The 21,925-nt window shown below is 38.5% G+C and overlaps 1 protein-coding gene across 1 annotated transcript; it reads left to right on the forward strand.

Moving 5' to 3' along the window:
* Nucleotides 1-761: 761 nt before the first annotated feature.
* LOC127881702 (uncharacterized) lies at nucleotides 762-16,436 on the forward strand. Its single transcript, XM_052429808.1, has 14 exons — nucleotides 762-930; nucleotides 1,596-1,758; nucleotides 2,165-2,386; nucleotides 2,804-2,921; nucleotides 4,201-4,341; nucleotides 4,958-5,170; nucleotides 5,734-5,933; nucleotides 7,608-7,794; nucleotides 8,904-9,009; nucleotides 9,466-9,603; nucleotides 10,538-10,636; nucleotides 15,193-15,284; nucleotides 16,084-16,197; nucleotides 16,428-16,436. The coding sequence occupies exons 1-14, from the start codon at nucleotides 762-764 to the stop codon at nucleotides 16,434-16,436; spliced, it is 1,971 nt and encodes a 656-aa protein (XP_052285768.1).
* The last annotated feature ends 5,489 nt before the right edge of the window (nucleotides 16,437-21,925 follow it).

The raw sequence follows: 21,925 nt of genomic DNA on the forward strand, positions 1-21,925 counted from the left end.
TTGCATGTTTATACAAAAAAATATCGCTTTCTATATAAACAATCACAATAGTAATCTTAAAGTCAGGTATATCTTCGACATAACATTTAACAAATCATATTTAATAAGCACGGTGTTATACATGTATCTTAGTTTTTTGCAGTCCGTTTTAGCTATCATCAAACGCTAAAGTTTGTATCAGTGCTGGCATATCGCACCCGTTTTCGATTAGCACATGTGGTAGTTGCGAACGCCGTTTCGCTAAGTTTCCAAAGTTGATAATGATGCGGAAATAAGGAGACAATGCCGATGCCATATCGATATTGTCACCACCGTCTAAGAAAAAAACACGACTGGGCATGGTCCTTCTGCGATAGTCACATTTTCAGGAACGCCGTCCTCATGCTGAGATAGACATTTCGGCACGATTTAAGGATTTGCTCTAGAGGGAATTTTTATTAAAACAATACACGGTACGCATGTTTATTGTTTGTTACCAGCATGAACATAAGATCATTTATAAGCAAAAATACTATATAGTTTAAAAATACTAATCTAAAACTATAAACACGTTTAAAAACATGAGTAAAGATACTGTAGCATATACAAAAAGTTCCGGAAGATCGCAACATTGAATAAAAATATAATTACAATTCTATAGTACAACATTATATTTTATTATATTCTACAATTACCGTTAAATATGCAACAGATTTTAACTGCATATATAGATTTCTCGATCACTTAAATATAAAAATGTAAACTCTCAGAGACAGCTTAAGATGCCGTGGTGGCAAAAAGAGAAGGGCACCATCCACCCTGCAAAGGCCGGGATGCATGACCCCATTTCCGGTTCGATGACGTCACTGTCTCCATCACAACTGAACGCTGCCATCATGGACATGCTGCATACGAACAACACCGGAAACAGGTGCCAGACTGCCTGTAGAGGTGTGCATATATATATAATCATAGTGTAATCATTTTGTTTTCTTGTAAGTCTAAAAGGAAACGTGTTCACAGATTTTTTACAATTAAAAAAAAAACATACTAACAAAACTGCTTAACTACTATAGATAGTTTATAATGATTAGAATGGCAAGAAAAAAAATCTATAGAAAAACTTTGCTTATGTGCACACGAACGCGGGACCACTTTGAGCTCAAACAACACAAAAATAATAATTTACCAGAGTTAAACAAGCGTTTTGAAAACTGGGAAAAATAATAATATGATACTGAGAACTAGAGCTAGTCGTTATTTTATTAACAATTTAAAAGTTTAAAGATCGTCTTTGGTATTCTATGTCAAAATAGCTATAGTTGTTTAAACTACGAGACACATATGTATACATGTACTTTATAATTTAATGTTGGGAAGGTTATCTTTGTATAAGATCACCACTTTCCCGGCAATTCACCGTCCTACACACAGATTTCCGTATCTGATCGCCACTTACCCGGCAAAGAATCCTTCATAAAGATTCCGGTATAACCCCCCCCCCCTTTACCCGTTACCGCCTCGATCATAGATTTTCGTACATAACCACACTTTCCCTTAATTAAACCGTAATGAAAAAATCCGTATATAACCACACTTTCCGATTATTATGGCAGGCGACCCGATCACGACGGCGGGCCAGCGGAACCAGATGATCAAGATGCTGGCGATCATCCTCGTTCCGGTGCTCATCCTGATGGGTCTCACCGGAAACTCGTTCGGGAGCGCCCTCAGCAGCTACGTGTCCTCTCGCCACATCCGATCAACCCTCTTATTCAGGTTAACATTCCACTACGTTTCTCTTTTTTTTCGGCATAGCTGCTTTACCCAGGATTTCGACTTTTCACGACCTTTGTAATTTTCGAATTACTAGTAAATCTTAAGAAAATCTCCCGTAAGTAACGAAATAGAAAACGTGCAATCTAGAACATGTTGACCCCTTTCATTAACACATATACCGGGTATTCTATGTAACAAATTATCATTATTATATAACACGTTATCGTTTTTTCCGTGAATGTGTGTTTCAAAAGTCATCAGTTGAAATCCAAAAAAATATATCAGAAACATTTGTATTTTGCACCCCTCACTGACCCGTATAGAGTTCTGAAGTTTTTAAAGACGAAATATTCGTTGAAAAACGATAAACAATCATAAATTTCATGTGTTGGTGTGTTTTTCTTAGTCTCGACATGGGCATTCTGATCCGTGCGCTGCAGCGGGAACGCGATGCGAGTGCCCTTTACTTGAGCGCAATCCGACCGGAAACGAAGAACTTCCTGTTGCAGCGCTACCAGGAAACGGATGAGGCGACACAGACGCTTCCTTACTGGCCGAACACCCTTAGCGGCACGCACTCTGACTTCGACTCCAGCGAGTCCTTCATCAAACTTCTCAACAGGCACAGGTAAGAATAGGAGATTTATGTGGGTTTTTTTCATTTGGGTGACTTCAATTTCCGGAACCGCCGCGTACATAAATTTCACAAAAGATTACTACAGTATGCAATGCCATTTCGTAGCTTGTTGTTAAAGGTATTTGAGCGGCGCCCGGGGAAAAGGGGCTTAATGCATGTCCAGTCCGCAAAGGCTAATCAGTGACGACACTCTTCGCTTGTATGGAATTTTTCTTGTAAAGGAAGTCTCACCTTAGCGAAATTTCAGTGCAGGCGGTAAGTGTCTTACCTGATTAGCCAGTGCCGACTGCACATGCATTAAGCTCCGTTTAACCAGAGCGCGACTCTTTAATGCATGTAGCGTAACATATAAGCACTGAATGAGTTATGTTACCATTGTGACGATTATTGAATGTCTACTTCCGGCAGGTATGAATTGGACACGCTGCAGGTGACGTTCCGCGACGAGCTGAACACATACACGGCCTGGATTGAGGTCTTCATCAAGTGGTTCTATCGCGCCATATCGGAGGCCCGGGCAGAGCGGGTAAGTGAGGGGTCGAGTGGTCTATGACCTTATCGGAGGCCCGGTCAGAGCGGGTAAGTGAGGGGTCGAGGGGTATATGACTGTATCGGAGGCCCGGGCAGAGCGGGTAAGTGAGGGGTCGAGGGGTATATGACTGTATCGGAGGCCCGGGCAGAACGGGTAAGTGAGGGGTCGAGGGGTCTGTGACCGTATCGGAGGCCCGGGCAGAGCGGGTAAGTGATGGGTCGAGGGGTCTATGACCGTATCGGAGGCCCGGGCAGAGTGGGTAAGTGAGGGGTCGAGGGGTCTATGGTCGTATCGGAGGCCCGTGCAGAGTTGGTAAGTGAGGGGTCGATGGGTCTATGACGGTATCGGAGGCCCGGGCAGAGCGGGTAAGTGAGGGTCGAGGGGTCTATGACCATTTCAGAGGTCTGGGTACAGCGGGCACTTGAGGGTTGGAGTCGTTCAGACTATATCAGAGGTAAATGCACAGCGAGTAGGTGAGGATCGGTTGGGGTTCTATCAGACAATATCAGAGGCCCGGGCAGAGCGTGGGTCGCGTTGGGGTCGGGGTCTATCAGTAAGATTACCGGGGGTTTACGTGGTTGGGTAAGGGGGCGGGAATTCTTTGATAAATATTATTTTGATTGATTTAAAATATCGGTGTTTATTTGTTTTCATGTTTTCAATATGATATATTGTTAATATGTATTGATTAATTTATGCCAATAACTTCTAACCAAACTCGCCTTATCGAATAAACAAATTAAACGATAGCCAAAATCGTCGCAGTGAAATCCCTCGCTATGTATACAGTGTGGTAGGAGAAACAACTGTGGTGATTTTGTATGGTCAGTTTATATGCGTTCTTATGCACATGTTCATAATTGGCCCGTGTTCGCGAAGATTCGTTATACACTGGTAATATGAAAAAAGCAATACAAACATTCGGTTAGATGTAAAATATCGACAAAGGATATCCCATATCTATTTAAACTGTGCGTTTCCCATATTAGACGTATTAGACTAATTAAAAGAAAATGTCTATCCCACCATGTCTCCACTGTCGCTCTCTCATTCACATATACATAGACGTCTAAGAATCATTAAAAGTAAAGGTTTACCCCATAATGTATCCACTGTCGCTGTCCGATTCACATATTAGAACTATAATACTCATTAAATGTAAAGGTGTATCACAAACTGTCTCCACTGCCGCTGTACCATTTACACATAAGACATTTAAGACTCATTAAAAGTAATTGTGTATCACACAATGTCTCCACTGTCGCTCCCCCAGGTGTGGAAGGCGTTTGTGGCTTATCAGGAGCTGTTGGTGGCCAGGGAGTACCTGGGCCGGGAGCGCGCCATGGGGCTCATCTTCTTTGCCCTCGGGAAGTTTCCCACCAGGGAGGAGTACCTCTACTTTGTCGAGAGCCAGGTAACATGCTGCGATGTAGCGCGGTCTGGAATATAATGTTACAGTCTTTTCTAGAACATAAACCGTAATTATTTTAATGGCAATTCTTATACAACTTTTTTTTGGTTTGCTTGTATAACAATAAGAAATGCTGTGCGTTACTCGCGCAAAAAACTTTGTATCAGGCTGGACGACAGGAAATTACTAGGTAATTAAATAACAGCTCGCATTGAATGAAGTACATGCTATTTAACTCCTTAACAATACACATTTTATTTTTTCTATTATAAGTCTATATTATTCCTTGCTTTCCAATTACCGCCTCCTAGATTATTAAAATGCATACGAACCTTGCTCTTGGAATACGGGATTTAATGCAGGTCCGGTAAGTCGTCCCAAATAAGTATATGCAGTCAACACATACTAATCAGGGACGACACTTTAAGCTTTTATGGTGTGTGTGGGTTTTTTTGTTTGAAGGCAGTCTCTAGCAAAAATCTAGTTAAGGTGAAAAGTGTCTTTCCTGATTAGTCGGTAAGAACTGCATATGCTAATCTGGGAAGACCCTTACCGCACGTGCATTAAGCCCCGTTATCCCAAAGCGAGACTCATATCTGTTATTTATGAACATTGCAAGGACACGGCGAACACGTCGTTTGCCACTGCGCGCCAATATTCGGAAATCGCGCGGGATGTTTATGACGACACCATCAGCGACAATCCGGGTATTATGTCGGTCATCCACGGCAAGCGGCTGGAAATACGGGCCCGATATACCGGGGAGGACAATAACACGACCGGCTCTCTCGCGGAGGCGACCTTCTGGTTCGAAAACATGACTTTCTTCCAGGTAAATTGAAGAGTCACAAAGTAAGAACATAAAGATAAGAACAACCATCAAAGCCATCATATTAATTACCTCTTTGTATTTCAGTTTTCAGTCCTTATAATCTTGATCATCATCCATTTCTTCTAAATTATCCTCATCATAACGACCATGATCATCATGATTACGTTCATAGTTATAATAATCAGATTCTTCATTATCATCATGTTCTTTTTGACAATCAAATCACCGTGAATAACACAATCCTTATCCACTATCTAGAATTTACAACTTATTAGTTTGATATGAGCCTCGCTCGGGTAAATCGAAGTTAAATTCATATGCGTAAAGTGTCATCCTAGATCAGCCTGTGCAGTCCGCACAGGCTTATCGGTGACGACACTTTCAGCTTTTATGGTACTGTTCGTGTAAAGACAGTCTCCTCTACGCGAAATTTTGTCACTGATTATCCTATGCTGACTGCACAGGCTAATCGAGGACGACACTTAAAGCACATGCTTAAAACTCCGTACACCCAGAGCGAGGCTCAAAATAAGATGCACCATGGTAGTCTGCGTTCATCACAGGACATAGTAAATGACGCTCAGACGTCGCTGGCGCTGCGGATAGACTCCCTATTGAAAGAGCAGCAGACGACGGACCTCACGAACATCATCGTGATCTGCGTCATCTTCAGCGCCGTGCTGATCCTGTGTCCCGTCATCGTGTACGCCGTCTACAGCCTCACCGTGGAGATCCAGAGATGCTCCATCCATATCGCCGACAGGTACCAACCGCGCTGCTGGTTTTGTTATTTTGTGTTTCTCAGTTTTGAGCGCTGTCCACATTATATGAGGTGGGTATTGCTCCATCCAAATCGCCGACAGGTCACCAACGCGCTCCTATCTCTTTGGTGTTCATTGTTTCGTGGTTTTAAGTTCGTTATATATTATGTGAGGTGTATATAGCTCCATCCGCATTCGCCGACATGCAATATTAACATCGCCGACAGGTCGGTCACATATGCTGATCTCTTTGGTGTTTCGTAGTTTAAAGTAATTTTACATTATAAAGATATCCATGTGTATTGTTCCATCCACATCGCCGACAGGTCACATCCGTGCTGCTCTCTGTGTTGTTCAATGTTTCGTGGTTTTCAGTCCTTTATATATTAAATGATGTGTGTATTTGTCTATCCATATCGCCGACAGGTCAACACCGCGCTCCTCTCTTTGTTGTGAGGTGTTCCATGCTTTAAAGTCCTTATACCGTGATATGATCCATCCAAATTGCCGATAGGTCACAACCGGGCTGGTCTCTTTTTTTGCTCCGTGTTTCTTGGTTACCATATCGCCGACAGGTCACAACCACGCGGCCTTTAGTCGATTTGTTGTTTGTTTTTTCGAGGTATAAGTCCTTATTACATTATATATATATATATCTGGGAAAACGGGCCTTAATGCATGTGCGTAGATTAGCCTTTACAGTTAACACAGGCTAATCAGGGACGACACTCTCCGCGTACACTGTTACAGTTAACACAGGCTAATCAGGGACGACACTTTCCGCGTACACTGTTACAGTTAACACAGGCTAATCAGGGACGACACTTTCCGCGTACACTGTTACAGTTAACACAGGCTAATCAGGGACGACACTTTCCGCGTACACTGTTACAGTTAACACAGGCTAATCAGGGACGACACTTTCCGCGTACACTGTTACAGTTAACACAGGCTAATCAGGGACGACACTTTCCGCGTACACTGGATTTTTGCTACGAAGATACTTCCTTTGAACAAAAATTTCCATACAAGCGGAAAGCCAAGCAGGTGTTCTTTATGTTGCTTCTTAAACGTGTTCTATATGTCGCTACAGGAACGTGTTCTGTATGAGAAGCGTTCTGTGAAAAACGGGCTTTGTGTATGCACGTTAAATTTCATCCCAGATTAGCCTTCGCACAAGCTAATCAGGGACGATACTTTCCGCTTTTATGGAATTTTTCGTTTTAAGGAAGTCTAGTCCTATTGAAAATCCAGTTTGCGTGGAAAATGTCGTCCCTGATTAACCTGTGTGGAGTGCACATGCTAACTGATTAGCCTGTGCGAACGACACTTTAGCACATGCATTAAGCCCTGTTTTTCCAAAGCGTGGATCATGTCTACAGGACGAAGACTCTGAGTAAGGTGAAGAAGCGCACGGACACTCTGCTAAACCAGATTCTTTCCTGTGATAACGGGGCTTTATGAATGTGCGTAAAGTGTCACCACAGATTGTCATCAATCTTTCACACGAAACTTTCTACATAGACTGGATATGCTTCCGCTAGAAGATACTTCAATTCAGCGAAAATTAGCGTAATAGCGGAAAGTGTCGTCCCTGTTTAGCCTCACCGGACTGCAAAGGCTAATCTGGGAGGACACTAGACGCACATGCATTAAGCCCCGTTTTTTCCAACAAGGACGAAGGCGCTGAGTAAGGAGAAGAAGCGCACGGACACGCTGCTGTACCAGATGCTGCCGAAGCAAGTGGCGGATCAGCTTAAGCAGAACAAGGAGGTGAACACCGAAGAGTTCATGAACGCCACCATCATGTTCTCCGATATCGTCGGCTTCACGCAGATCTCCTCGCGGAGCTCGCCGCTGCAGGTCCGTCTATATGTTATGGTACTATGTCTCAATTGGTCGTTGTCGGCTTAGTTGCTATTTAAAAGTACCCCGGATACTTATAAGACTACAACAATGTACGCCGGGTACGGAAAATACGCTTAAAAGGCCCCCGGACATTATCCATGGAACTTTCTGGTATAGGCTCTTTACCCCGGGTACTTTGTTGTATACTTGAGAGTACCCGGGGTGCTTTGTAGTATACTTGAGAGTACTTTTAAGTAATATCTGAGCCGACGATTACCAATCGAGCGGTATTGTTGGGATCTTGGTCCATACTTAAACATAAACACATTGTAAGCTTTCAGTAAGAAGCAAAGGATAGAATACGAAGCAAATAACGCTCAGGTGTTCAAACTATACAGTCTTCCAATGCTATTTATGGCACATAACATTTTGTTCTTGTGAATGATGATAATTAGGATCGAAGTATTTGTAAACATTGCTGACCCGCCGCCATACTCGGAAAACACATTCTATAATTTGAATAAGACTAAAGAAAAAAATTATAAAAATCAAAATGTTCTGGTTTTCAAAGTATACAGGCTACTAAAACCATGGTGTTTATGTCTTTAATAAATTGCTCTAACCAACGAAGACTATTGATTAGATTTGGTAAATCCAGAGTCAAACAACTTTTAAAAATTGTAAGAATATACTTTTGACATGCTTTTATATGGTCGCAACCATTGTGCTGCTATTTTGAGGGGATAATTGATAACAACAAACTTTTCTCCATATCAAGAGTAGCATGATATTCATTCCACGTCTAATGTATTAGTACTATAATTAAAATTTACCATATTCGTTTCAGTAGTTATTATAACTAAGCCGCTCTCAAGAAAAACCGGACTAAATGCATGTATGTAAAGTGTCGTCTCAAATTAGCCTATGCAGTCCGCACATGCTAATCTTGGGCGAAACTGTCCACCTAGACTGGATCTTTGTTTAAAAAAGACTTCCTTTAAAAGCTTATCTTCCCGGAATAGCCTCTGCGGACGTCAAAGGGGCTAGACTTTACTTTACCCTCAAGCACGAAGCCCGGTTTGGCCAGTGCGCGCCTCTTATACATTTAACTCAACGGCTTTCAGATCGTTGAGATGCTGAACACGATCTACTCGTGCCTGGACGACCGGATAGAGATGTATGACGTATACAAGGTGGAGACGATAGGCGACGCCTACCTCGTCGTGTCAGGTGAAGTCATAATTTCCATATTGACGTTGACTCGATTTTGGTTTTAAAAAGCTCTCCGGGGTAACATTAATATAAAAACATATGAGAACGAATTGGTTGTAATTTTTTAAAGTCCAGAACTTTGACTTGAGCTTGTTCGAGAGAATGTGGTTCAGCTGTATTATATAATAATACAGAGTGTAACGATCCCCCGGTATGTTGTTATACTGTTTTCCCCCTTTAATTAATCCTTTGCATGCTGGGAAAATTGTCGTCTGCTAAAATGTCGTCTGCTGAATTTCTAAAATTAGCATTTTCTTCGATTTTTCAAAAAATACTATTAGAATAGCAAACAGTTTGGATCCTGATGAGACGCCACGTTCTGTGGCGTCTCATCTGGATCAAAACTGTTTGCAAAGGCCTTCAAAATTCGGTTCCAGCACTGAAAGAGTTAATGAAATTACTTATGTGATGCAGGGGTCCCCAACCCAAACGGCAAGCGCCACGCCTCGGAGATCGCCTCCCTGTCGCTGGACATCATGGAGCACGTGAACCGGATGGAGATCCCGCACATTCCCGGAACCTACGTACAGCTCCGGATCGGCTGTCACAGTGGTACGTTCCCAGGTTGACGCGCGCCGTATGGTACATTATATGCCCTTTTGGTTTCGAACTATGATTAACATGGGTTTCTATTTTGCCGCATCTGTCTGACCGTTCATCCGTCTCTAGTTGTGAATATATAGTGTGACCATATGTACGGAACCTAAGCCAGGAGCGCGCAAAACAAAGTCAACTGTAAGAGTCCTATCTTACCAATATCCATTAATATGTGATGTCATGCGAATAGCCATGGTGATATCCCCTTCAGAATAGCAATGATATTACTCCCCCCGCCCCCAACCCGGAACAGCCATGATGTTACCCACCCATCACCTGATTAGCCATGGTCTAACCCCACTCCTAGATATAGCCATAATGTGAATATATGGCGTACCATTTGAATAGTTGTGATAGTCGTCCCACCCACGAATTGCTGCCCCCCCCCCCCCCCGAATAGCCGTTGTGTAACCCCCTTCCTCGAAAACAGCCATGGTATGTCACGCGAATAGCAACGATGTGTCTCTCCAAAAAAAAACATGATGTGACACAGCAATATTTGCGAACGTTAGCCATATATGGGTTTGATATTGTCAGATGGTTCCTATCATACGAATACTGATGAATTGAAACGGTAGTTATTTAAGCCAGCGTGAATAGCCGGCGTGCCCCCCCCCCCCCGTGAAGAGCCATGGTGTAACCCCTTCCCCAACTACCCACGGTGTGTCACGTGAATAGCCATGATGTGTTCCGCAAACGGTCATGATGTGTCTCGACAATAAGAACGATGTATCTCACGAATAGTCACAGTGAGTCTCAAACATAGCAATAATGTGACACACGGATGTCCACAAGATTGAGCCAGGTATGCGTATGATGTTGCCAGATGGTTCCCGGCCTACGAATACCGATGAATGTACCGGAAGTAATGCGCGTGTGCGTGTTTCAGGTTCGGTGGTTGCCGGCGTGGTGGGTACCAAGATGCCGCACTACTGTGTGTTCGGGGAGGCAGTCAACGTGGCGTCCAAGATGGAGTCACTCGGAAAACGTACGGTTTCTATTAGGCGTCGGTCTGGGAAAACTGGGCCGCACACGCTCATCAGGGATGACACTTTCTGTCTAAACCGGGTTTTCGTTAAAAAGAAAATCCATAAAAATGGTAAGCGTCTTCTCCGATTAGCGTGTGAGGATTGCACATGATAATCTGGGAGGAAACTTTACGCAAATGCATTAAGCACAGTTTTCCCAAAACGAGACAAAATTTAAAGACGTAAGACTAGTACTCTGAATATTTTAGAGACTGTATTGATCTAACGGTGCTTGAATATTGGGTCGATTGTATATCTTTTCAGCGTGGATAATAAAACTTTCAAGAATGTTTTGTGGATGACATCAGCAACATAATTGGAACCCATTGTATAAGCAAACATAGATTTTCCTTCAGTTAGAGAAAGCTTTTTGTTTTAAAGACCACAATGGGTTTGCAGTGCTCACTTTGGCCTTCAGAAAATAATAGCCATATTTTTTCCTTAAAAAAAATAATAGCCAAAACAGAAGCAGACTTTTCTGCAAAATGGTACTGAAGGTAAAAAGGAAAAAATGAATCTCATGTTATCAATGTTTAATCAAAAGTATATCTATTGGATTTAAGTTATAATATATACTTAAAAACAAGCATAATATCAGTGTCATTTTCCTATAAAATATTATCATGTCTTTACAATAAATAATACAATCAAGGTTGGGGGTGTGACTTAACAAACCAGACATCAGCTACAGTTACATACATGTTTACTTTAAAACAAAAATATAAATACTTTTATTAAAGTACTATTAATAAAATAAGAAAACTGCCCTTTCAAATTGTTCAATTTTTAAAGTCTATCTAAGGTGCAAGTTCTGGTTAGTACACAACGAAATATTGTCAACCAGACCATCCGTAACACCGCATATGTATTCGTCATTCTATAATTTTTTTTATAAAGAATGCCGAAAGTAAACTAAAATCGACAAACCGTACCGTATCCGAAAACGACTGTCCGAAAATATGTCGAGATACCTATTTTGCACATGAAATAAAATATGCATATCGTTTGACTGCAGAAAATAAAACCCCGTAACCTTGCGAATACGCAATCAATATAGGTTGAAATATTATTTTAAAATTATATATTGCAGTGTTTTACTTTACTCATAAAATTGCGAGATGGCGGACATTTGCAACATGCGTTAAATGGTACTGTTTTCAGAAAGTAGCGCAAGCGTGAATAATTGCAACATTGCAAAACTCAACTTTTTATACTACTTACCTTTTGAAAAGTGTCGAATGTTTTTAACGTTAATTAGTATTTTGAGCAACAAAAACACATTAATTATAGAGAAATAACAAAACCGACTTCTTTATTATAAACAAAGATCTATTAATATATCTTTGGGTATCATTTGAGCAACGTTCGTAAACAAAATAATTACCAACAAAATTGAAATCATTATCCCACATCAAGAAATGTCGAAGCAGACGACAGATAGATTAGAATATACAAAAAGGGTATAATTATAAGGGTTAACAATTTATTTTCAGTTAGGATATAAATCATTACTGTCAGTTTCTTTTTATTGCTATTGTATGTTGAGTTCATATAAATTTTCACGCGATCAATACTTAATCCACTTATAACATATCCGAAAAGACACTGAGTCATAATTGACATGACGCCTTATCAGTGATCGCTCCGCCCACTTAATCACGTGGCTCAGCGGGAAGAAAACCTAGACAAGCTAACACCAAAATGGCTTCTTTGACTGCATATAGATTTACGCGATATTCCGGATGATTTTATGGACTTGTTAAACACCATATTACACTTGTAAAGGGGTTGATGCCATTTAGTTATTCTGCAAATGCAAAAAATATACGATTAAAGAGAACATCAGCTATTTATAACGGGTAAATCGGTACATTAAACAAGCTCTCAAACGCTTGCGCGCTTACCGAAATCGAACCCGTTATTACGTGTAATGGTGGTATTTGCAATAAATTAACACTTCACCGGTATTTACCCGTGTTATTAACAAAATTATTACCGAAACATTCCCCCTTACCCGTGTATTTGACCCGAAATAGCGCTTTATAACTGGGAATTCGGTGAAGTTTTACGCGCTTTCTGACGCCGGGTGGGTACCTCATTCCCACATGTTATTGCGTATAAAAGTGATATTAATCATATTAAACATTGCTTATGGGACATTTATCAATCACTTTAATTTAAAGCGCAAAAACAACACAGTAAGTTTGGACATTGTCTGATATAAAATTAGCGTTGTACGAAATGGAATACGGTCAGGCTATTATAAATTAATAAGGCTACCAATATCAGACGCTCGCGCAGGTACCGACTTCCCGAAGTTACCGCATTTATTGGTTAACTAATATCAGTAATAATAACTATTTTACCATAGCATTTATCGATACGTCTTTATTAAAATAATAACAAAATGGTTTTCACTTGTTTCTGACACACACAGAAACGCGATCTTTAACGGGGATTTCGTAAAGTTACACGAATTGGGTACCAACATTCTCAATTATTTTACATGCACACGTGACATAATACATACTTAATAATGCTTAGTTATTGCTTATATGACATTTCAAGTTTGTGAAATAAATTAATGTTCTATAAAGGGGATCTCGGTAATTCTTGAAGCTTCCACTCGCTCTTGTCAAGACCGCATTGCATCTTTTTTCGGCTTAGGAAACGAAAGTAATTCAATGTCACAAACTAATCTGTCTCTGGATATCGATTGTCCGAGTTACATAATCCCTATTGACACCGTTTAACCATTTTTAATCGTTTTTTTAAGAGGAAAACAAAAGAAACTCGTTGGAATAAAAGTGAACCTAAGCATGCAGCTTGTCTAGAAAATCGCGGACAGGTCGTTGCTAACGAGTGCGCCAGATTAATCGATCGCTGATTGGTGGATCAATTCTAGTGGTCGGAGTGATCATAGATAAGGCGTCATGTCAATTTGCAATAATGTTCTTGAGTTGCGCGCTTATACTTGTGTATTTGTGTGAAAATAAAGAAAAAAAGGAAGTTTAAAAATGGTCGTGATTAAAAAAATTCGCATCACAAGAATTACAAGGACAAAATGGCTTTATTTGTTGAAATATGTACATATGTCACCAAAGACAGTATGGTAATATATGAAATATTACAAGATTGGGATTACAGAAAATACCAGCTGTTACAAGTGTTAAGTCTGGTGAGTTTTCTGTAATCACAATCTTGTAAATTGACAAGCGCAAACACAAAGTGCGATAAAAAGACATCAGAAAACAAAACCCATTGAAATATTGGTATTTTTTGTTATCGCGAATTAGCAGTTTTCATGTCCACCCTTTGTAATACAGCGATTATCATCAGATTGTAAAACTGTTTTTGTCTATTCTTACATTTTCTTTTAAAGCAATCTCACATTCTCGATTATTCTACTACCGACGCGACGACTAAGTATTTGCTAATGCCGTGTCATCACCTTTGATCTGCTTGGACTAATCAGCGTTCAATATTAGCAAAATTTGCCTATGTATTGACGATTGTTTACGCCATTTAGCACCTCAATTAATGCGGTGTCCAACAAAGGATGTCAATAACGCAGAATGCAGCCCTTGAGCTAGACAGGTCCTTTGGTGAGATCGCATCTGTTTACCCCGCGGCGTTAACCCTTTGCATGCTGGGAAATTTGTCGTCTGCAAAAATGTCGTCTGCTGAATTTCTAAAATTAGCATTTTCTTCGATTTTTTTTCCATAGAATACTATCAGAATAGCAAACAGTTTGGATCCTGATGAAACGCCACGTTCTGTGGCGTCATATCTGGATCCAAACTGTTTGCAAAGGCCTTACAAATTCGGTAACAGCACTGAAAGAGTTAATTGAAGCGTTGTTTTGATGTTATGAGACGTTGGTATCTCGCGAATTTCTTTAATACAAGTTACTGGAAAAATAAAAATAAACGACATTTCGAACCAATAAATAAACTTTTCCATCACCAGCATAGCTTTATATTTAGGAACAATTGTCACCTTGGCACTACCCGGTATCTTTGTTTCCGAAAAACTCAACAGCTATACCTTTGTGAAGATTTTAATTTAATTTACATGTTTGCTATTGTATACATGTATGTATATGTAAATGTATCCGGTAAATGAAAAAGCAAAATAAAACTTGTATTAATCTAAGAGTTATATGGAGCATGGTATTGTGTAAAACGTAATAAATGTTACCTGTACGGAGAAAAAACATCATTCTTTCTGTTTCTGCCAAAAAATAAAGATGGTTTCCGTAAAAAAAACAACGTTGAAATCCTAATCATATTCAATTATGACAATTTTTTAACCGGACGTCAATGCACAAAAACTACAAATAAATCTCCAGGACTCAAATACAATTAATGAGGATTACATTGTGTTCATATTATACACGCACATCTTGTGGCAATACGTTTTTAATATCTTGCTTGTTTGCTAATACATGTTTTGTTGTTTTAATAATAGAGACATTCATATACTCAAGTGTTCAAGTGCATTAATTCTGCTTCAGCGTGCAAGATTCACCTGAGCGAGACGACGGCCAACATTCTCACCGAGCTTGGGGGCTTCATACTCAGAGAGCGGGACAACTTTGTGGAAAAGGTAGGAGCTATGAAGGGAAAACTGGCAGTCCGGTAAGCGAAGTGGTTGGTACACGCGCTTCACATCTATGCGACCCGGGCTCAATCCCCGTTTCCGGAAGCATATGAGTTAGGTTGGTGGGCCCAATACCGGACATGTGGGGTTTCCCCCGAGTATTCCGGCTTTCCACACAACACAAGACCACAAACAATTATCTTTCAGTAAAAAAAAAAACACACCAAAGAATGTAAATCGCAGCTATAATTCAAAATTCGTCTAAACCTTCGGAAGTCAAAAAGCTAATAAGGTATGAGTGTGGGGGACACACTCCGGGTCGTCAAGAATGCTACTCCTATAAATATGAGGTCGATTTACGTAAGCGGGGTAGCTTACGTCTAATTATTTGGACTACAAGAATGCATGAGGCGCGACAGGGCATTTTTAATTCGAAATACACACATAAACCCTGTGAATATAAAGATCTGAAATGAACACATTTCATGTGACAGTCAGTGTACTTCTAGTATTTGGTTGCGATTTTGCCGAAGACGATACTGGTTACACGCCTCCATCGTGCACTCACAAACGAATAAATGTAATTATCATATTGATTTTCTACATGTATATACATGTAAGTTGTTCCAGTTGTTAAACTCGCTAAGGTGTAAATAGTTGGTCCAAGTCACCAACTTGATACCCGACGAGAAACACACATCGAGGTGAACATTAACATTATATACGGGGGTCGCGCGTTCTGAAACTCATGCATCAACTTAACCCTTAACGCTAGGCATGAATGGGTTATGTACTTTATACGCAGACTGACCACGACCTGATGTTGGCGTTCAAGGGGAAAGTGCGCACGTTCTGGCTGGTCAGTAAGGAAGGATTCGCCCCTGTCGACCCCGAGTACTGCAACGAAAATGGGGACAAGGTTAGACGCATGTTATAAATGTATACATAGAGATATATTTATTTAAAAATATATATTTTCGTTTCAACACTCTAATGTTTTTTTTTCTTGTTTGATAAAATATTTACAGAAGTTGTCTTTATCCGGAACAAAAATACCCTATTTTTAGTGTTTAATTTGAAACAGAACAATATTAATTAATTATTGGAACATACGTGTCGTTACTGTAATTACTTTGTATTGTGTTTCAGAGTCCCTAAACAGAAGCGTGTGAAGTGGATCCTCATGAAAAGGGCGCTAGTCCAGATGAATGACGTGTGTCAACGATTGTTATGAGCCTGATCGGGTCTTCATTGCTTCATTGAGTTACATTTTGTAGTTCTATAGTTATAGATGATAGCGTTTCTGTTGGGATTAACAGTATTAGTAAAAGCGATATACCTTATTAATTTAAATATTATTATTATTTAATGCGCATGAACTTGTTCGAGGCTTAACCCAGATAATTTCGTTTTCTTATATTTCAAACAAACATTTTGTGAATATACTTTTATAGCGTTTAGTTATGTTGTTCTTTGCGTTTGAAAGAATAAATATTGTGATGAAATCACTTGTGTTTCGTCTTTCAAATAATACGGGCAAAAGCCCGCGAAGCGGGCGTTGACCGTTCATACATATGGGAATTTAGACATAAAATTACATAAGAATACTACATATGGATACGTCTCAAAAAAATTTGCCACGCGACATATATTTTCGCGATGCTATTTATGGCCTTGAACAAATCAAAAACACTTTGACATATGCTAAATCACATGTAAATACATACCTCAGGAAAAGTTATATCAATGACATCATAATTGTGTAGCGAATCGCACTAAATATTCTCGCATTATTTGTTTTTCTTCGCAACCGTTTCAGAATTAAGTCATTACTCAATTATCTCCCCTGAATGCTCTTCTTCAGTGAGTATGAGCCGAAGACTGGTTCACTACATATAGTTACAGTCTTTACCAAACACAATTTAAGTGAACATAACCCGTCTTAAATATATTGCCGAATCTTAGATTTCTGTCGAATTTATTTGCTTTGATCTTTTCGATATCTTATTGTTATTATTATCCTGACAAATCACAAACGCTTGTTAAAAAATTATTTGTTTTAAACATTATAGTTGGCATCTCTATTCTTCCAGTATTCTCGCGGTATTTCAATAACGACACCCTACTGTTTATTTGCCAGAATATGTGACGCATTTTCATTCGCTCTCAGAAAGCATTCTATACATAGATGGTGACGTCACTTCGTTATTGTGAGTAAGACCGGTGTGTACACAATGTCTCAGAAAGACGTTTTACGTGTGATTATGAGCAATATTCTGGTAAGTTGTCGTTGTTATCCACCAGAAACACATTTATTCACAAAATTTAAAGATATTCCGATCTAACTTTTTAGTCTTTTAGCTTTAATTTTTAACGTATTTACACCTCGTCTGCTCGCACTTTACCGATATCCCGAAAGGTTACATATCACTATAATTAGTTTAGGCCTAAAACCACAAAATCCGATACCGTTGGATTTTCGTACTACAATCTTACGTAAAAAATCTTCCAGATTCGAAATCAACAAAAAACAAGACATTTATAAATTGTCTGCATTATTGATCAAATTTTACGATATTTGTTGGTTTCCGTTTTTAGAAGCTGTTCTGCGAAGCCGAAGGCAAGAGCTGAGCATCATACAAGCCATTCTATCCAGCAAAACTGACAGTTTTGGTTTACAGAAATCAACAAAGGAGGGATTCCTGATTTATCAAATTTCCAAGCTATACACACAGTTATTATCTGTGGTGATCTTTATTGGTTCTGCTTGTTTGCTTGGATGGAACATGTGTGAACTTGTATAGAACTTTGAAAAGTCTATATATGTCTATCTATAAACAAAAATCAGCTATTGTATAATAAGATCAGATGTGCAAACAATTTCAAAGAGTTGTTAAATTAACAATTTGAAGGCAATTATGCTGAAAAAAAAAGGAAGTTCCCATGCAAATTTTGTCTGTATATCGACAAGTGTCTGCCGATAATTGTCAAACTAGTAATACAAAACTTACCACAAGTATGTAAAAGCACTAAGTACCTGTGATCATTTTTAGTAAGATAGTGTAATTCTAAACAGTAGCAAATAGCTTGTTTAGTAAATGCATAATGTAATTAATATGATTTCCGTTCTATTGTGTAATTAATAAATTGGTTGTTACTTGTTAATCCATGATAAATGTTTTATGGCTAGTACAAAACCAGCAATGTTAATTTTGTAAAAGGTAATACAATAACACCACTTAGTAATTTCATATACGTAAATATTCTTGAAATGTAGGTTGATGATTGTGTTTTAGTTTTACTTATTTTGTAACTATTATTTTATGTGCAAATAAATGATGTGAAGTGTTTTGTATCTCCACACAATACCACATACCTTTTTATATATGTACTGTGTTATGTGTTATTTGAATGTTTAAATATAAAAAAATGGATTATATAACATGATGCATTGCCATTCTAATATTTGCATTCATATTGTAACTATAGAGCTAAGTGTATGCAGTTTAGACTGTGATTTTAGAATTGCTACAAAATGGCTAGTTTTTTAGTGGCGACAAAATTTAAACTATTCAACAATAGTTTGCGAAAGAAAATTAGAAACCTGCAAGATACCTGTATTTATTAAATATTTTAATTGCGAATCAAGTATGTTGTTATGCTGTTACACATAATTATACATTGATAATAAATAAGAAGACAATTAGTGGTGTTAACGTTTCCCAACAGTAGAAATCATTCTTCTGATGAAGTCAGTGATATACAGACGAAAGCTCCAGGTATGGCTTTCAATACGTAGTGTGTGTTATTTGACAGTCTAAAACTTATTGGATTAAACAAAAATCCTGTCAAATTTGTCAATCAAAATTGATTTGACACATCACATGATTTTGATTATGTTAAATCAGTGTACTGTATGCTAAATGCAACTGCTTTAGCAAGCTGTCAAGTTGAATTGAGACATTTGATGAAACAAACTGTTTCCTGAGTAGGACCAGTACTTAGTGTCTATATGACGTACCATGACGTCGAAAGTCTGCAAGACCTACTAAGTAGATCGAGAAATGTACTTCGACGTACAATTTTCACCGACCCTTGAGTGTTAGCCAATCAGAAGACACCTTACATCTGTTGCTTTTAGAGATTTTTGACATTGAACATTATTATTATTATTTAAACCGAATTATGCCACAATCGACCGCTTACTCATAGATATTGTGCGTATTTATGAAACATTATTATTATTATAATTAATACCAAATTATGCAACTATCGACCGCTAACTCATAGATATTGTGCGTATTTATTGACCTGGCGTGGCGGAATTAACCTCTGACTTATGCAAGTTATGGTTATCACAAAATACCACCAACGGGGAGTTTATAATACATTATTTATCCCATTAATGCTTGGTAACTGGTTACCGTTGGGAATTTCCAACACAGTAATGCGCTGGACGGTCGTGATACTCCGCCCCGCATGATCATTTCAGACGCACAATATGCTGAACAATTTTAATTTTAAAAAGGTAACAATTGAATCTTCTTCAAATTTGTATATAATCTATTTCAATGCATTAAATACTTGAAACTTCTATGTGACGTTATTTTGACATTCTGATATTTTTATTCATTTTGTCCTCAACTAAAGTTTTAAACATTTATTATGAATAAATCTGAAGGAAAAGCGGCTCAAGAGACTAGTGTTTTGATTGGCTGTTCAGAAAATGTGTACGTAGAAGTACAAACATGTATCTCAAAGTTCAAATTGTACTTAGTCGTACAAATATATACTTGGAAGTGTATTTTATATTCATGTCGACGTACTTATTGTACTTCGACGTACATTTCTCTTTTTAACGTGTAGGTCTTCTTGACTTTCAACCCAAATGGTACGCCATAGTATGTCTTTAGGGTTATCTAAAGAATGCTCCCACTTAAAGGATCAATACAGAGACCTCCCAGTGACTAAGCCAGTTAGCAGACACCCCATCCACTATACCACAGACATCGAACCAGCTATAAATTCCTGTGGCTAGAAAACAAAAAAATATATATATGATGCTAGATCTTCAAGCTTGGAACATGTAACTCGTTTTAAGATTGATTTTTTTGGATGCATTACTAAATTATTGCAACAATTATCATATTTTGAACACAATCATGTCCATATATTTAATAATAATACCAGGGTTCGACATTAACTTTTTTTACAGCAAGACCGTCGGACCAGCTCCTCTTAAATTAAAATGTACTAGCCCAAACCTGATGTCTACTAGACCATAAATGACATAGTAAATTAACACAATTGTGTCATGTAACTGTTTAATCAGAATTTATCAGTAAATAATCAGTGAACAGATTTTTTTGATGCATAGAGTAAAACAATAAAATAAAACTCTTTTTTTGCTTTTCTTCGTCAAAGTCAAGCCATGGGAGCTGACTCGATTTTCCATCTAGGATACAATTGACGTTTTCTTGTTTCTTCATATTAAAGTTTCATGTCAGTTTAAGCGTCGGATTCTTTTTTATTTACTGATTTGTCGGACGAAAAGCCGAACTTGAACAAAGCCAATCTTTAAATTACATTCTCTTGTCTGCTACGCAAAAATGTTTACATTGACGATACCGATTTTCGATAGAAGTCATAAAATCATGCTCTTCAGTTTTACAACACTGCAAAAAATCATTAATATGCATTACCCCTTGACCAATGGAAACAAGCAATTTCTGCAGGAAGCTCTCCTTTGTGTCTAAAAATAGCGATGAATCATGTGAATGCTCCGCGTTTATTTATATACACTAGTTTTGTTATAATGTAAATAACGGATACGAGAGTAATTTAACCCATTAAAAATAAAGGTTTTCACAGCAATTAGTAACAGTTACATGAATTAGTATAGATTTTTTATGTACGACCAGTCGGACAAGCTAGCCCGCAGTTTTACTAGCCCGACCACCGATCTTACTAGACAATGTCTGTCGGACGTGCCTTAGTGTCGAACCCTGATACATGGTTATCAAAAAAACTTAAAAAGCTTTTGCCCGTAAATTAGGTAGCACCTATAATCATATTACTCGTTTTACAAGTGGTTTTTATGAAATTGACACATAATTACTTGCACAACTCTCCTTATAAAGTAAAATACTGGACAATTGTTACAGTCCGTTGGAACAGTTTTCATTGAACAATTGAAACCCTGTTGAAGCACTCCTTGAAACAAGGGATGCAACGACGTTATAATTTTGATCATTTATAATTGTAGTTAGTTCCCTTTAAAAGGCTTATGACTTGTAGTACAAGGGAGAGCATTCGTGCAACACTTACGGTACAACATTTATGATTAACCACAATTGAAATTCTTCCTTATCAATTATAAATCTCTGTTTGGGTTTTCTTGCATTTTATTGTTTTATAATAACGATTTATTTCAATCCGTGCAAGACAATAAATTATTTTAAAAGTTCAAAACAAGTAACAACGAACGAAAACTCATTTATACCCTTTGAGAACCCCTCTTGTGTACCATATTTCTTCTAATAACGCGATGGTTACAACCAAAATATTCGTCAGGATCATCAGTTTATATAGTTGTCTTAATCAAATGTAATGAACAATTATTTATCTTCTTCGTAACATTTTAGTTT

This window comes from Dreissena polymorpha, chromosome 5 (genome assembly GCF_020536995.1).
Source record: "Dreissena polymorpha isolate Duluth1 chromosome 5, UMN_Dpol_1.0, whole genome shotgun sequence".
NCBI lineage: Eukaryota > Metazoa > Mollusca > Bivalvia > Myida > Dreissenidae > Dreissena > Dreissena polymorpha.

Bases quoted from the DNA above. Each gene is read 5' to 3' on its own strand.
- LOC127881702 (XM_052429808.1), top strand. From the start codon at position 762: ATGCCGTGGTGGCAAAAAGAGAAGGGCACCATCCACCCTGCAAAGGCC. The intron at 1,759-2,164 runs GTTAACATTCCA...TGTTTTTCTTAG, and splicing joins CGATCAACCCTCTTATTCAG to TCTCGACATGGGCATTCTGA. The intron at 5,934-7,607 runs GTACCAACCGCG...TTTTCCAACAAG, and splicing joins TCCATCCATATCGCCGACAG to GACGAAGGCGCTGAGTAAGG.